The sequence below is a fragment of the Patagioenas fasciata genome, chromosome 17 (genome assembly GCF_037038585.1).
Source record: "Patagioenas fasciata isolate bPatFas1 chromosome 17, bPatFas1.hap1, whole genome shotgun sequence".
Taxonomy (NCBI): Eukaryota; Metazoa; Chordata; class Aves; order Columbiformes; family Columbidae; genus Patagioenas; species Patagioenas fasciata.
In genome coordinates this window covers 8,570,095-8,585,138 of record NC_092536.1, presented here as the reverse complement: position 1 = coordinate 8,585,138, position 15,044 = coordinate 8,570,095, and the positions used below count along the sequence as shown (strand labels likewise).

General features: G+C 61.5%; 1 protein-coding gene across 2 annotated transcripts; it reads left to right on the top strand.

The window, feature by feature from the left end:
- The first annotated feature begins 1,069 nt into the window (after positions 1-1,069).
- LOC136109318 (tRNA (32-2'-O)-methyltransferase regulator THADA-like) lies at positions 1,070-15,033 on the top strand. 2 transcript variants are annotated; one of them, XM_065851898.2, is made up of 31 exons: positions 1,070-1,198; positions 1,727-1,904; positions 2,117-2,203; positions 2,480-2,507; positions 2,847-2,995; positions 3,198-3,320; positions 3,491-3,611; positions 3,837-3,988; positions 4,478-4,562; positions 4,853-4,989; positions 5,441-5,638; positions 6,053-6,749; positions 6,835-6,987; positions 7,072-7,181; positions 7,327-7,487; positions 7,726-7,892; positions 8,178-8,363; positions 8,907-9,058; positions 9,643-9,786; positions 10,065-10,169; positions 10,382-10,582; positions 10,858-11,008; positions 11,149-11,383; positions 11,517-11,756; positions 11,877-12,102; positions 12,233-12,439; positions 12,644-12,882; positions 13,094-13,276; positions 13,696-13,962; positions 14,055-14,260; positions 14,357-15,033. In XM_065851898.2, the coding sequence occupies exons 1-31, from the start codon at positions 1,095-1,097 to the stop codon at positions 14,635-14,637; spliced, it is 5,673 nt and encodes a 1,890-aa protein (XP_065707970.1). In that variant the 5' UTR covers positions 1,070-1,094; the 3' UTR covers positions 14,638-15,033. The 2 variants fall into 2 exon arrangements, 1 of the variants encoding a protein (XP_065707970.1); XR_010652473.2 differs by lacking the exons at positions 13,696-13,962; positions 14,055-14,260; positions 14,357-15,033 and having other exon boundaries at positions 12,727-12,882; positions 13,094-13,222.
- The last annotated feature ends 11 nt before the right edge of the window (positions 15,034-15,044 follow it).

The following is a 15,044-nucleotide window of genomic DNA, read 5'->3' as shown; positions in this document are numbered from 1 at the left end:
TTAAAGCAGAACAAAGATGCTCACTGCTGGCAAATGTTGCCAGAAACTACAGGCTGGGGTGTCTCTATCCCCAAGCACAGTGGTCACCCAGGGTGCCACATCTCAGCATCTTCCTGGTCACTCGGCGCAGACACTGGCCCGTCCCAGCCATGTTCTCCTGCACTGCCCGTGCCATTGCCTTACCCAAGTGGCCAATATCCATCGCTCGCCCCAGTGCCACTGTGAGAAACAACCCTGGGGAAGAACAATCCTTCAAGGTCAAAACCAGCCAGGAGCACTTTCTTGATAGCTGCTGGATGAGGTTCAGTGTGATGTGTTAGCTGGGAGTTATAACTACGTCAATAAAGACACAGAATTCGTAGACTGATAGAATGGTTTGGGTCAGAAGGGACCTTTAAATGTCATCTTAAAATTGTTCCTGTTGAAATAGTGCAATTCCGTGGCAACTGACAAAAAGAACCCAAATAAAATAATTTGGATTTGATGATAATTAACATCAAGTGCTGTAATAAATCTGTTTTTCTCTCCAAAGGTCATTCCATTCTGCAGGAAGAAGCGGAGTCCCTCCGCTGGCTGTTAGTGTTGATATTAGGGACGCTGGCTAAGAGGGGTGGTGCCCATGGCATAGCAGGACTGCGGGGGACCAAACCTCCTCTGCTGCAATCAGGCACGGTGGAGAGAGACAACCAATTCGCTCTGAAGCATTTCATTTTGTATTTCACAGCTCTTAGAGCCAGCACCGCAGCTGCAGACAGCGCCTGGCTGCTCCTGTGCACCAGCTCCCCGGTTTTCAGCCCTCGTGGGGGTCTCCCTCGCTCTCCACCTATAGAAACAGCTTCAGATGATGTTGGATTTTAATCCCTAATTTGCAGCCTGCGGTGGATGTAGCGTCGTGCCGAAGGCTGGTGGAGAAGGGGAGCGTCCCTGCCCAGCGTTCGCTTCTGGCTCCCGTTCTCCCGCAGCCTCCAGCACGACCGGCGCTCCCGGTACCCGCCCCCATCCTCGGAGCTGCCGGCTGGCCGGGGGGCACCGCTAGGGGGGGCCGCTGAGCCCGCAGAAGCGCGGCCGAGCTCTATGGTGGCGGGGCCCCGGCCATGGGAGCGGAGCGGGAGGCGCGGGCCTGCGCCGCCTTCTACGGGGCAACGGGCATCGCCCAGCCCGTGCTCTCCTGCCTGCGCTGCCTGCAGCAGTTTGCGGGGTAAGAGGAAGGGCCCTGGGCGGGGGGACCCCGGTACCCCCCGGGAGCGGGTCCCCCGGGAATCCCCCGGTGCGGAGCCCCCGAGCATCGCCCGGGGCGGATCTCGGCATCCCCCGATGTGGGGAGGGAGGGAGGCTCGACCCGGTACCCGGCAAGGGAACTGAGCCACCCGTGCTTGTCCCCATTCCCTTCCAGCCTGCTCTGCAGCAGCAGGGCAGCAGCTCTTAGGATTTTTTGGGTCCTCCTGCCCCAATGCCTCGCCAAGCGCTTGTGTTTGCCAGAACGGGCTGGGTTACAGATTCTGAGGTTTGAGGAGTTCCTCCCTCTGCCCCCGCTGTGCAATGCTGAGTGCAGTTGAGAGAACACAGCAAGCTGGGGCACTCCAACCCTAACCCCTATCAAGCTGGGGCACCCCTACCCCAATCCACATTGAGCTCAGGCACCCCCACCCCAGTCCCCAGGGGTAATGCCCCCACACCAAACCCTGTGGAGCCAGGCAATCCTCACCCCCATTGCCATTTGTTTCAGGAGCACTGCCAAGAGATGCAAAGACAAGCACCTGGAGGAGGCTCTGCTGCTGTCGCGGGCGCTGAGTGATGCTCTGCAGGCACTGGGTGAGGCGGAGGCACGGCCCCTGCTCCGCTGTGTCCTGGCTTTCCAGATGGAGGCAACCGGCAGCTCCAGCTCCTTCCAGAAACTAGAACAGGTCCGTAACACAGCCGGCTGGGCTGCAGATTCGGAGCTGTATTAGCCACAAGTGAAGTGGTGGTGTCAGCTCCGCCAGCACAGCCCTGGTGTGGTGCATCCTTGTGGGCAAAGGTGCCGCAGTGATGCTGCAGAGCCGTGCTAAGAGCACAGCACAGCTGATGTCTCTCGGGGACCTGGGCAGACAGTCTGACTGGAGGTGTCTCTTGGCAGATCGTGACCCAGCTGGCGGTGGGGAAGGAAGCCCTCCTGGCCCAGGAGGTGGGCACACTGCTGGCCGGCCTGGCACCGCAGGGAGAGGTGAGAGCGCTGCAGTTGTGCGGTGGCACCAGCTTTCATGGGGGCTTGGCTGGAGCCCATTTTGACAGGGACTTCCTGGTATGGACTTCCTGGGGTCCTTTGCTTCTCTTCCCACCATGTTGGGGGTTCACCCTTGTTTGCAGCCGGTCACACATGGCTGCCCATCACACCAACCCTTTGCTCATTGCTGGGACAGCTTCTGGCACAGGCAGGATCCTCCTGCACAATGCACTGAGCCCCGGTGTGTCAGGAGAAACTGTCTTTCTGCCCCTGCAGGTGCTGTCTCCTGGGGACCTCCAGTCAGGTCAGTCTCTGCTCCTTCCCCTCTGGGGGCTTCTCCTGGCCCACACCACCAATGCATGGGATACCCCCTGCCCACCCAGACCGAGTCCTCTGCACTTATGGGAGAGAGAGCAGGGATCAGCTGGATCCATGGGATTTCTGCAGAGGTCCCAGCAGCACCCAATGACTGCCCACCTGTCCAGGGTGGCTGGAAGCCAGACAAGCCAAAGCATCCCCTGCATCCCAGCCCCGTTCTTACCCCACTTACCAGCAGCTCAGCCCTTGGTTTAACCAGTGGCAGGGCCGGCTGCAGACACGGTGCCGGGAGAGCCAGGGACTGACGCTGTCTCCTTGCCCACAGTGTGCATGTTTGTGGAGGAGAGCAGCCTGGGCCGGCAGCACTGGCGGCAGAACCTGTCCCTGCTGCTGCAGCGCCTGGCCACCACCTTGCACTGGGTGCTGCACAGCCAGCCCATGCCTGGCGGCACGTGGGGCTACCTGGCTGTCAGGGTAAGAGCCAAATTTCAGAGGAGAGGAAGAGGATCGGTCCCTGCAAGGACAGGGACCTGCTGGAGTCCCAGCCGGGCACTGGCAGCGATGTCCAGGAAGGATGAGGCACATGGTGCCATTTCAAATGGGGAAGCACTGCTTTTTGAGAGCAGAGGGATGCTGACAGCCATCCCTGAGGTCCCCGTCCCTCCTGCTCCCCCAGGCATGCCTCCAGCTCTTCCAGGCACTGCCGAAGGACGTGGCCCCCCTGGTGTGGAGCACGACGGGGAAGAGTGAAGCCCTGCAGAACCTCCTAGGGCTGCTGCTGGAGGTGGCCTGGGGAAAGGTGCGTATGGCCCCAGAGGGGAACGAGGCATCCTGTCCCAGGCAGCCCCAGCATTTGGGGTGTCTGAGGGACCCCGCGTAGTTTCCTGCGTGATCACAGAGGGAGGGTTAAATGGGGTCTGGTTTTCTAATGTCATTTTGAGCTGCGCCTTTGCCCCCTTGTGAGTCCAGGCCCTGAACAAGGACACGCGGCTGCTGGCGGGCACAGCCCTGAGCATGCTGGTGAACACAGCCCCGCAGCCCGAGCGCGGGGCCAGCGCCGTGCTGGCCCTCTTCCAGCTGCCTGACCGAGGTGCGTGCTACATCCCAAGCCAGGGATGGCCTCTGGCACAGAGGAGAGTGGGAACAGACATGTTTGGGTGCAAGGGGACAGAGGCCGATGCCACTCAGTCCAAGCCAGACTCTGCTGCTGTGTCCTGCTCTTGGTGTCCAGGAGCTGCAGCTGCCACTGGCCACCTCATGTAATCGCTCTGGGATGAGCTCTCGGAGCAGCATTTGAAACCCATCTTTCTGCCAGGTGCAGGGGAACTGAAGTTTGGGGAGCTGGTGGTGGAGGCCCCCCACACCCTGGAGCCAGATGGGCTGGAGAAACTGGTGCTCACCAGAGGTTTGCTGACGTGCTGCAAGACAGACATCCTCAGCTGCCAGCTGGAGAGCTTCACCCACAAGGTAGGAGAGCACAACCACAACAGCCAGGGATGTGGGGATCCCCTTGCACAGAGCTGGCAGCCGCCAGCAGGGGTTGTGGTCCCCAGAGGATGTAGCCAGGCTGCACCACGCTGCACCAGCAGCTTCACACATCCTGCTGGGCATGGCGTGTTAGCCAGCAGCCTGCTTTTTCCAAAGACATCTGAGTGGGGGTTTCCCTCTCCTGGGGGTGGCAAGAAGACAGAAGGTGACAAAAGTAGCCTCTGCACAAGCAAACTGGCAGCAATGTTTGCCCTGTGCTACCACAGCAACAGCCCAGGGCTGTACATGACCAACCGCAGCCTCCAGCTCTGCCTAACTCCGGCATTTACTGAGCCCTCAAGAGCTGAGGGCTTCTGGACAGGGAGCAAAAACTAGCAATAAGCTGCTGTAAGAGCAGAAAAAACCCCAGGCGTTGCTCTCCTTGCCTGTCTCGTGGTGGGGAAGCCTCCACCTGCTGTGCTCCCACAGGCCTGCCTGCTGCTGGACGTGATCTTTCCTGCTGTGTGTGGCCTGACCAGGGAGCATAAGGACTGCCACTACTACTGCTTCCAAGGTAGGAGACAATGACCTCTGCTGCTGTGGGGAGGTTCACTGTGCTCATGATGCACTGAGCCCCTGTGGCATTTCGTCTTCTCCCAGGGAAGATGCTTTTCTGGATCTTGGTAGCTGGTTTGGAAAATGCTATTAATTTCTGCTCCAGCCCGAGGGACACCAACCCTCTTGTGTACCAAATGGGGAAACCGCTCCCCTTGCACACAGGGTCCTGAAGCCCAGCAGCCCGCACTGGCTCTGCTGCAGGCGAGTCTGGAGCGAGGGCTGCAGCGCTCCTCTCTGCTCTTGCAGCCTGTGCCCTGTGGCTGCAGCGCCTGCGGGACAGCCTGCCCGCCATCTGGCTCCTGACGGGGACCCGCGTCCTGGACCAGGACACCGAGCTGCTCCAGCAACTCACCCAGCTGGTGTGGGACAATGCAGAGATGCCGGTAAGACTAGAGTGCTGAAAACCTACACCATGGCAGCCAGAAACAGCCCTTCCTTTGCCTGGCTCAGCTGCTGCTCCCATGCCCACAGCACACCCCTACCTGTTTCAGCTCCATCAGCCCAATACAACCCCCTTGCCTGCAGCTGCCTGCACCTGCCTGCTGGCAGGGGCACCTGTGCTGCTGAGACCAGGACACTGGTCACAAGTAGCCTCTCCAGAACCCTTTCTCAGTGCTTTGCCCTCCCACACAGCACCCGTGGGAGCAGTCCCAGCCAGTCCACACCTGCTGGCTCCATGCTTGCCATCCCCACGTCCCCAGTTCCTAACCCTGGAGTTACCAGCCAGTACAGAAAGTCCACAGCCATGGGAAAGCAAAGGTTCTTTTCTGAAGCAGCAAGACAGGAGTGGGAGCCCACCCTAGCTGCTCCTGCTCACTGTCCTTCTCCCCACAGGTGGAAGGGGTGTCCGAGTTCATCCACAGCTCCTTCCGACTGCTCCTGGAGATCTACCACCTCGAGTGCCAGCACTTCCAGGACCAGGAGAGACCCCTCTACCGACAGATGCTGCAGAGGGTGGTCTCAATGCCATGGCAAATCAAAGCCAGATACGTGCCCCTGTGTGCCATTGTCCCCTATGTGGGGAGCCAGCAGGTAGGGAATGTGGGGGGACAGGGAGGCTCGGTCCTGGCTGGCACTGCTGCTGGGGTGGCACAGCCTCTGTCTGCTGCCTGTCACCTTCCCTTGCCCAGCTCAGCCATGTGGGCAGCCACTTCCCAGCCGGGGCTGTTTTAGCATGTCTCAAGGGAGAGCATCCCTGGTGGGGCAGTGACCTGTGGCAGCAACAATGCATCCCCAGGGACTGCCAGCAGAGAGGGAGCTTTGTCTGTTGGTGCCCACCAAAAGCTGCTTGGGGTACCAGAGATGCTCAGTGCCATGGGTGACCACAGTGTGGTCTGCACCCAGAGCTGTCCCTTGCCATATGCAGCCTTCAGTCTGGCAGGGAGATCTTAGAGTCATTTAGATTGGAAGAGACCCTGATGAGGGGGACATCTGCCTTCCTCCCAGGTGCTGGACGCCTACCCGGACCTGCCGCAGCACCTCCTGAGTTGCCTCTCCACCAACCACCTGTGTCCCGCAGCCACCGACGTCTATAGGGCGCTGGTGCGGCAGCAGTGTGCCGAGGGGCAGGATGGGCAGCAGGGAGCGGGGACAGCTCTGGCAGAGCGGTGGGCACTGCGCTGGCTGCCCCTGCTCTCCCAGGGGCTCCGCTCCCCCCTGCCCATCCTGCAGAGCAATGTCACCAACCACCTCCTCGCCTGGACCCTGCGGCAGCTGCCAGCTGCCCAGGAAGCCCTGGCCGCCCAGTTTGGCGGCCAGGACACGGCATCACTCCGGGCTTGGATCTCACTGCTGAAGGCACAGCAGGGCGTGTCAGGGGCTCTGTTGCTGCAGGACGAGGTGCTGGAGCGGCTCTGCTGCTGCCTGGGGGCCCGCGAGGAGGGGATTCGGCTGGCGGCACTGGGGCTTCTCTGCTGCAGCCCGAGCACCAACCGTCCCCTCTCAGACACCAAGGTGCGGCTGCTGCGGGAGTTCCTGCCCCTCAACCTCAACTGCGACTCCTCCTCGTTCCGGCAGCTGCTGCAGGCAGCGGTGAGGAAGGCGCTGGTGCGGCTGCGGGACAGCTCGCTGGCACAGCTGCGCGGGAAGGCGCCCCAGGGTGCCCAGCCGAGCCGGGGAGAAGGGCAGCTCGCCCAGGCAGTAGGTGAGGTGGCCACCCCAGCACCTCCACTGTGGCCCCGGAGGATTCAGACTTGGATGCCCAGCCTGGCATCGCTGTCTGCCCACAGGCTTTGTGGAGTGGCTACTGCAGCTCAGCATTGCCTCGCTCAGTCCAGCCTCCAACTACCAGAGGAAGAAGACAGCTCTGCTCCTCCTGGCTGCAGTTTTGGAGACCTGTACAGACACCTGGAGCCCTGCGAGGAAGAAGGGGCAGCCCCCGCGTGAGTACGGGCAGCCCACTCAGAGCATCACCCCTCAGCTGCAGGGGTGCTCCCCCGTCCCACTGCCCTGTGTCCCCACCACAGGGACCATGGCCACGCTGCTGAGCTACGCCAGGCAGAGCGGATGTTGGGACTTCTTCTCCCAGCCCAATTTGTTGGCACTGCTAAGCTGCTTGCAGGACAGCACTAATGAGGTGAGCCTTAATGTTCATAAAGCTGCCTACCTGGGCCCGAATGGGCTCAGAAGGGAAGGGTGGTGGCCTTCTTCTCCTGCCCTTCCCCAGCTGCTTTCCCATCCATCTTTTGTCCCAATTCCCCCCACCTCTCCTGTCTTGACAGATCAGAGATTTGGCCTCAGAGCTGCTCGTCCGCTTCTTCCCCGCCACATTCCCCGAGCCCATCACCCAGGCTCTGTTCCAGCTGGCCCAGGATGCCCTGGGCAGCCCACGGGTGCAGGAGGCTGAAGCCGGAGCTGTGCTGATGAAGACCATCCTGCAAAAGTATGAGCTCCTGGCGTCCCCTCCCCACAGTGGCACAGCAGCCCCTGAGAACACATCAGCAGCATCAGTGTCTCACCAGGGGCTGTGTTTACAACTCAGGGCAGTGCTGGCTTGGGTTTGAAATGGCCGTGCAGAGGAGAGCTTGGGAGGGCTGGTGTGCAGGACCCTGAGGCAGAGGAGAAAGGCACTGCACAGAAAACTCCCTCATCCTCGCAGCAACCTTTACCTTTTCCCCCAGGTCAGACAGTGGCACCATGAAGAGCCTGGCTTTGGAGGCTGAAGCATCCCTGACGCTGCCCAACCGCGGCCTGTGCTTCGCTCAGCACCTTCTCCACGTACTGCAAGCACAGTACGCTGCGGCGTGCCAGGACCTGCTGCGGGCAGCAGCCACTGCGCCCATGCATGGTGCGTCCCCAGCCTGGCAGGGCAGCAAGTGGCTCCTGCAGCAGCTCTCCTCCCTGGGAATTTGGAGCAGGAGGGAATCATACAGGCAGGACTGAGGCCACAATGTAGTGCTGGTGCCATGCCCTTGCCTCAGTTTCCCTGTATTTCTGCTCCACCTGCCCAGTGTGCCCATCACCTAGGGGCCCTGCTCGCTCCCTGCCCATGAACTGTTCCAGCTGCAGGCTGGGGCAGGAGAGCTGGGGCCACAGCAGCCACCAGGGTGACCCGAGGTGGGTGTTCATGCAGGAGCCATCACAGCCCTGCGGAGATGTCTGCTCCAGGTGCCGGAGGTGGCCGCCTCAATGCGAGCAGCAGAGTTGGCACAGAGCTGGCAGGAGTTCCTCACCCGCCTTGTGACCACAGCAAGAGACATCACCTCCCTCCTCCTGGGCGCTCTGCAGAGCCAGCAAGGCCCCGGTGCCAATGAGCAAGGTGAGCATGTCCCTGAGGGGGACCAGCCCCAGGAACCACCAGCACCTCCATCACAGCTGTCCCTGACCCAGCAGTCCCCAGCCCGCAGGGAAGGCACTTACTTTGGGCTCACTCTAGTAGGGGACAACAGTGGGGATGGGCAGGGAAGGTTGGCCTGGGGGTAAGGTCCAAAGCAGGACACCCAGGCAAGGAAGTTCCAGGTTTTGGGTAGAGGATCCTGCAAACCACAGGAGCAGAGCAGCAAGCACCTGGTTTGGGGTCCCTTTCTCAACTGAGAACAGCAGCAGAAATAGAGGAAAAGCATTCTAACAGCAGCAAGGCGCTTGCTCAATGGGAGCAGCTGGGAGAGCAGGAACTGGTAGAGCCCCTGCAGCAGTGGCTCAGAAAGAGCAGTGGGGCAAAGCACAACCGCAGTCCTGAGTGGGACACATTGCAGGACAGGAGCTGCTGCCATTTGTGTGCACTCTGAGTAGGGACAGCAGGTCTCCCCCAGTAGCATCCGCCTCTTTCTGCCCCACTGAACCAGGTTTTTCCCTTTCACAGCTGCTGCCCCATCATTCGCAGACATGGGGAACGCCATCGGCTCCCTCATCGCACTGGGGAAAGGCCAGGGACAGGAGGAAGAGGAGGACGACTCAGTCCTGCTGTCGGAAGAGCACAGCCTGATCCTGACCTGCTGCTGGGTGTCAGTGAAGGTAGGCAAGCACCCTCCCCGTGGCAACAGGGACAGGGGCAGCCCAGCATGGCACCCACCGCCCAGCACAGCAGCTGGGTCCTTCAGCTCCCCTTGCGGCATTCACCCTCCCTGGGGACAAACAAGGGGAATCTCTGTCCTCACCCCAGAGCTGCTACAGACCATCCTCACTCCCTGTCAGGCAGAATGCAACCACCACCGTCCCCAAAAGCTATGACCTCCCTCCCTGCCCTTATGCAGCCCAGCTGGTTCCCAGGCACTAACACCCCAGCTGCGGCAGAGTCGGGTTCCCCAGCCCGCAGCCCTGCAGCTGCCCATCACAGCTTCTCCTCCGCAGCCTCTTGCCTGGAAAAAGGCCATCTCTGCCACACACACCTCACAGCTGCCTGGGAAACCGCTGTGCGCAGAGCCTGTGCATGCTGGTGGGCACCAACCGGCCACACTGCTTTGTGGCTCAGCAACCAAGAGTGCCCATGCTGGGCTGATAGCAGCACCCGCTGTGCCTCCCTGCAGCAGGGATGGTGGGGCAGGACAGGGATGGGGAAGCTCTTCTGTCAGTCCCAGTGACCTTCTACTTCTTCCCAGGAGATAGGGCTGCTCCTGGGGGGCCTGGCTGAGCTGCTGCTGGACCCGGCGCTGCCCAGCGGATCGGAGTCGCTCCTGCCGCTCCCCACCTTGCAGGTGGCCGCAAGGGTGTTCCAGGAGATCCTGCTGCGGTGCCGGCACTGGGTAAGAGCGTGTCCCACCTGGGGTGGCTCAGCCCCTTGCCCACCTCTCCAGGGGCTCTTGCCAGCATGCAGGAGGGCAAGCACAGTGGGGCAGGGTCTGCTGTGGGGCAGAACATGGGGCATGGCTGGAAGCCCCCAGCTGGGATTTCAGTGCCAAACCCTATCATGTCCCCACACCATCATGTCTTCTCATTTTCTCCTTCCCCTTTGCAAAGAGGATTCTGGGGGCCAGGGGGGGCTGGTGGGTGCACACAGGGCCCTGATGCTGTTCTGCCCCAGGGCGCAGTGGAGGGCTGCAGCATGGGCTTCACCAAGTTTTGTGCTGCTCTGCTGAACCACCCAGACACAGAGCTGCAGGCCATCCCACAGACCATGCTGGAACAGGTACCAGGCTCATCCTGCCCCACATTCCCCCTGTACCCCAAGGAGGCCCAGGGCTCTGTCTCTGTGTCCCTGCACCCTGGGGTGAGAGCCCACCTGGCAGCTGAGATGCCACAGTGCAGGGTTGGTGCAGCTGGTCCTTAGCCCTGCGGAGGAGCTACAAGCTCCAGCCAGCAGATTTTCAGCCATTTTCTTGGGTGGGTTTTGTTCCTCAGGGCTTAGAAGCGCTGAGCGGACCCCGGAGCAGCTCGATCACACGCCGTGCTGCCGGCTTCCCCATGCTCTTCCTCTGCATTGTCAGTGGGGAGGACCCGGCACAGGCACGGCCGCTGCTGGCCCGCTGCATCCACGCGCTGCTGGCCTTGGCCACCACAGCCCTGCCGCAGGACTGGGACCAGACCCTTGACCTCCCGCAGGTGAGCACAGCGGGCACTGAGCTGCTGGAGCCAGTTTGGGGACAGGGTGATCTGCACAAGGTCCCCTAAAGGGAACCGTGCCACATACCCCAGCGTGAGGCCGCACCAGTGTGGAGACCTCAAGGCGAGCCAAAAGCTGCAGCCCTGACTGCGCTGCCTATCCCAGGAACTCAAGAGCTGGTGGCCCCTCAGCTCCCCTCTTTCTTCCCACCATCTTCCCTTTGTGCAGCACCCCATTCCCTCCCTGGCCGCTGAGCCCTGTGCACTCTCCACAGGTGTGTGCCCTCCACGTGCTGCAGACGCTGGTCCGTGGCACAGGGCTGGGCAGCGCGCTGCTGCGGCACGCCACGCCGATGGTGGCCCTGGCGCTGCGGGGCTTGGCCTCGCCATGCTGGGCCATGAGGAATGCGGCCATCCAGCTCTTCAGTGAGTACCGAGGGGCAGGGGCAAGAGAGCCCTGCAGAACCTATGCAGCCCCTGGGGTTTGGAGCCTGGCTGGGGTGAAGTGTGGGCAGTCGGGAGGGGATGGATGGGACCTGACGCTGCTTTCTGCTCTGTCTGCGCAGGCGCCCTCACATCCCGGCTGCTGGGCCAGCAGCGGAGCCGTGGGGAGGGCAGCCCGGCGGAGGGGGTGAGCCTGCAAGCCTTCCTGGGGCAGCACCCCCAGCTGGGCACTGTGCTGCTGGGTGAGCTGGGAGCAGCCACAGAGCCCATGCCAAGGGGGCCCTGCCTGCACCCCGCACTCCATGCCGTCCTCACCCTCCTGGCCCAGCTGCAGCCCGGCCCTGATGGCCCTGACAGGTGGGGGGACAGCAGGGATGCTCTGCCCCAGCCAAGGGCTCTTCTGGTCCTCTAGCACTGAGGCTGGCACTGGCTATCAGGGGGATTTGCTCCAGCTGGAGCATCACCACATGGTGCCCTTTTGGCTCCACAGGCCCTCCGCTCCATTCCTGGAGCCACTGCTGGGACTGGCAGGGAGTCCCATCTATGCTGTGCGAGCGATGGCTGCCAAGGCGCTGGTGCCAGTCGTCCCACTGCCCCAGCGCCAGGGAGTCCTCCTGCAGCTGTCCCAGCAGCTCCCCACCGCACCCGGACAGGTCCGCTCGCACAACGCCGTCCACGGACACCTGCTGCAGCTGCGGGCGCTGCTGGACTGCCCCCCAGGCTCTGATGGGTGAGCGGTCCCTGCCATCCCCCTGTGCTCACTCTCTGCTGAGATTCAGCTTTTTGGCCAAAAAGCAGTGCCTTCCCGAGCACCATGGCCCCTGTGGTGAGGCCGCACATCTCTCCCCAGGCTGTCGGCTGAGGCGCTGCGCCCCGTGGCTCTGCAGCTGGAGACGCGGGGCTGGCTGCTCACCCCTGCCCAGCGCTGCCCGCTCGTCCGCGCCGCCTTCCTCCAGGTCCTCGCCCTCCTGCCCGCATCCTTCAGCCCCAGCTTCACCCAGACCATCCACGATGCCATCAGTGCTGAGCTGGGCAGCCTCGCACCAGAAGCAAAGCTGGGATGCTCCGAGCCGCAGGTACTGCTGCCTGCTAGGAAAATCACGGCCGTGAAGCCGAGGGTGGGAGACGGGGATCCCCACTCAGGAGGTACACAGCCCACTTGAGGCCAAGCGTTGGAAGCAGGATCCTGCTTTTGTTTTCCTCCAGGTGGGCTTGGCCGTTCTTCACCAAACCATGGCCCGTTTTGTGTGCAGTCAGGCAGCCGGGCTAGCGGGTGCTGAGCGGATCAGCGCCGTCTGCTCGCTCCTCCGGCAGCCAAACCCTGATGTCCAGCTTGCCGTCCTGAGCTGGGTGATCACCAGGGAGGGAGAAACATGTGAGGAGCTGGAGAAGGCTCTCAGGCTGACATTGCTGGTATGATAAAGCTCAGAAGTCACCAAGTAAAGGAGAGGGTCCCCGATGCACCACGCAGACGGGATCCCAGGTGCTCACCGAGAAGCACGATGCTCCTTGGGCTGAGGGTGCACGAGTGCCAGGGTGCTCACCCAGTTGTGCTGAGTTGCCAGCCCCTGGTGCCAAGGCCACTAATCGTGTACCTTCTTTCCCATTGTCAACTAGGAGAGCTTGGGGTCGGTGCTGCGAGAGAGGAGGGACAAAGAATTCCTGAGATTGTACCTTGAGGCTTTGCTGCATCTTTACAGAGACCCTTCATCGTGGTCCCAGGAAGCTTCCCGCAAGCTCCAGGGCTCCTCGGCAGCATGTCTGGAGATGCTGCTGCACATGGTGGAGGCTGAATGTCCTGGCCCTGACCTCCTCTTCCAAGCGCTGTGTGCCACCAGCCTGCTGCTCACCCACTGGTAGGTCCTCGTCACTGCTGGCATTCTCCACCTGACCCTTCCAGGGGATTTCTCCTTAGTCCTTGCTGAAACAGAGCACAACTTCTTGCCTATAAATCACAGCTGGCTTTGCACCTGGGTCCTGCTGTCTCAGGGAAGCCGGTGGCATTTGGACCCTAGACAGAGATGGAAGGTGTGACTGAATGCCTTCTCCTTTCCTGGCCTCTGGCAGGTTTGAGGATGAGGACAGCACCCTGGTTGAGCGATGGTGCAGGGCGCTGGAGGAGTGCAGCCGCTCTGCTTCGTCCGAACTGGTGCGGCTGGCGGCTGCCCGCTCCCTGCAGACAGCGGGTGCCGATGTGGTGCAGCGATCCTTGCACAATACCCGTCCCTCGCTCGTCCCCGTGGCTCTGCGGTGAGTCCTTGCAGGAGCAGCACTGCCCACAGCCCTGGGCTGTTGCAGGTTAATAGGCTGACCCTGCGAAAGGCAACGTCCCCTCCAAACAATACAAGGGCATTAAAGAAAAGCCCACTCATGCAAAAATCACTAGCAGCTAAGAGCTTGCAGCCTACAAAAAAATCATGAGTGGCATTTTAATAGAAGCAGCCAGTCCCTTATGAACAATAAATGGCATTGATGGGTCCCTCGATCCCTGTGGCGGTCCCTGCCCTCTCAAGCAGTGAGCTCTTGAGTTGGTGGCTGTACCCTTCACAAACCATGAGAAGCGTCCTTGGGGAAGCATTGCCCTGGGTGGGGTTTCATCCTTCCCCCCAACTCCAGGCAGGCAGGGGATGCTCTGCAGAACACGGTGGCCTTCCCTTCCCTTTCCCCAGGCTGATAAACGTGGGCATTCACCTTTTGCAAGACGAGGAGCGGGAAGTCCGGCACGAAGCCTCGGGTTTTGCCAGCCTCCTGCGGCAGGACCCCAGCAAGCCGTTCCAGAACAGCTGCGTCTTCGTTCAGGACAATGTCGGACTCCTGGGCCTCCTGCAGCTCCTCCTGGGAGAGTTTGGGGACCACCCCAAAACTTTTGACTTGCTGCTGCAGCATCTCCCCATCCTAGATCTCAGGGGCATCGTGGAAGAGCTGGAGGCCAACAAGTGAGTTGCCAGAGCTTTGGGATGGGTATGAGGGAGCACGGGGAGTCATGGGTCAGCCCTCGGCTTCATCTGCATCTCGGCTGCCCCTCCAGAGCCACCAGCTTGTACAAGGAGGATGAACCCAACGTTTTTGCGGAGCCAGCCATCCTAGCGCAGCAGCTGCTCCCTGTCCTGCTGCAGCTCCTAGAGAGGGCACCCAGCAGCAGTTCGCTCCGTGCCTCGGCTCTGCGCTGGCTGGCAGCCGCGGGCCCTGGCGTCCTGCGTGACCTGCAGTACTGCAAGCATAGCTGGAGCCAAGGTACTGTGACAGGCAACCTCGTGTCCCCATCCCCCAGGTCAGCTCTGCCTGGGGGTCCCAGCTGTGCTCATGGTTCTTCCTTTGCTCTCTCCACAGGGGCTGCTGCCCGTGAGGGGATGAAGGCGCTGGGCTGTGCCAAGCTGCACGTGGCAGTGGCTGCGCTGCTGGCAAGGGCCCGGCTGGTGGCACGGGCGCTGTGGGTGCTGGGGGACAGTGCTGCCGCCGTGCCAGGGCTGGGTTGTGGTGCCCAGGAGCTGGAGCAGGAGCTGGTGATGGCGCAGGGGCTGCTGGCTCAGCATGGGCTGGCCCCAGCGCCAAGCCAGAGCCATGTGCCGGAGGAGCCGGGACCACCGGGACTACTGTCTGGGGCTGCCTGACGGCTCCAGGCATGGAGTGGCATCATGCTGAGCCCAGCAGCCACGAGGCTCCTGGTTCACATTGCCATGTCCCTGCATTTGCTGGATGCTCTGGCTGCCAGTCAGGACTGTGTGTTGGGTGCTGTGACTCAGGGGAACCCCACTTACTGTGTGGGACACACTCGCTTCATTCCTGATGTTTTGTAACTCTCCATCCCGAGGACACCAGTGCAGCATCACCTCAGCCCACAGCACCCCGCCCTCAGGTCCGGGTGGGAGAAGGGGACATGCACCCCAGAGCCCTCACACCCCCTTGTGCTGCTCAACTCCCACCACTTTTTTTTAACAAACGTTTTGGCTCGGCTCCTCTCTAATGGCAGACCTGGGCTTTTATCCCAAATAAAGAGGTCAAGAACATCCCCAGTGTT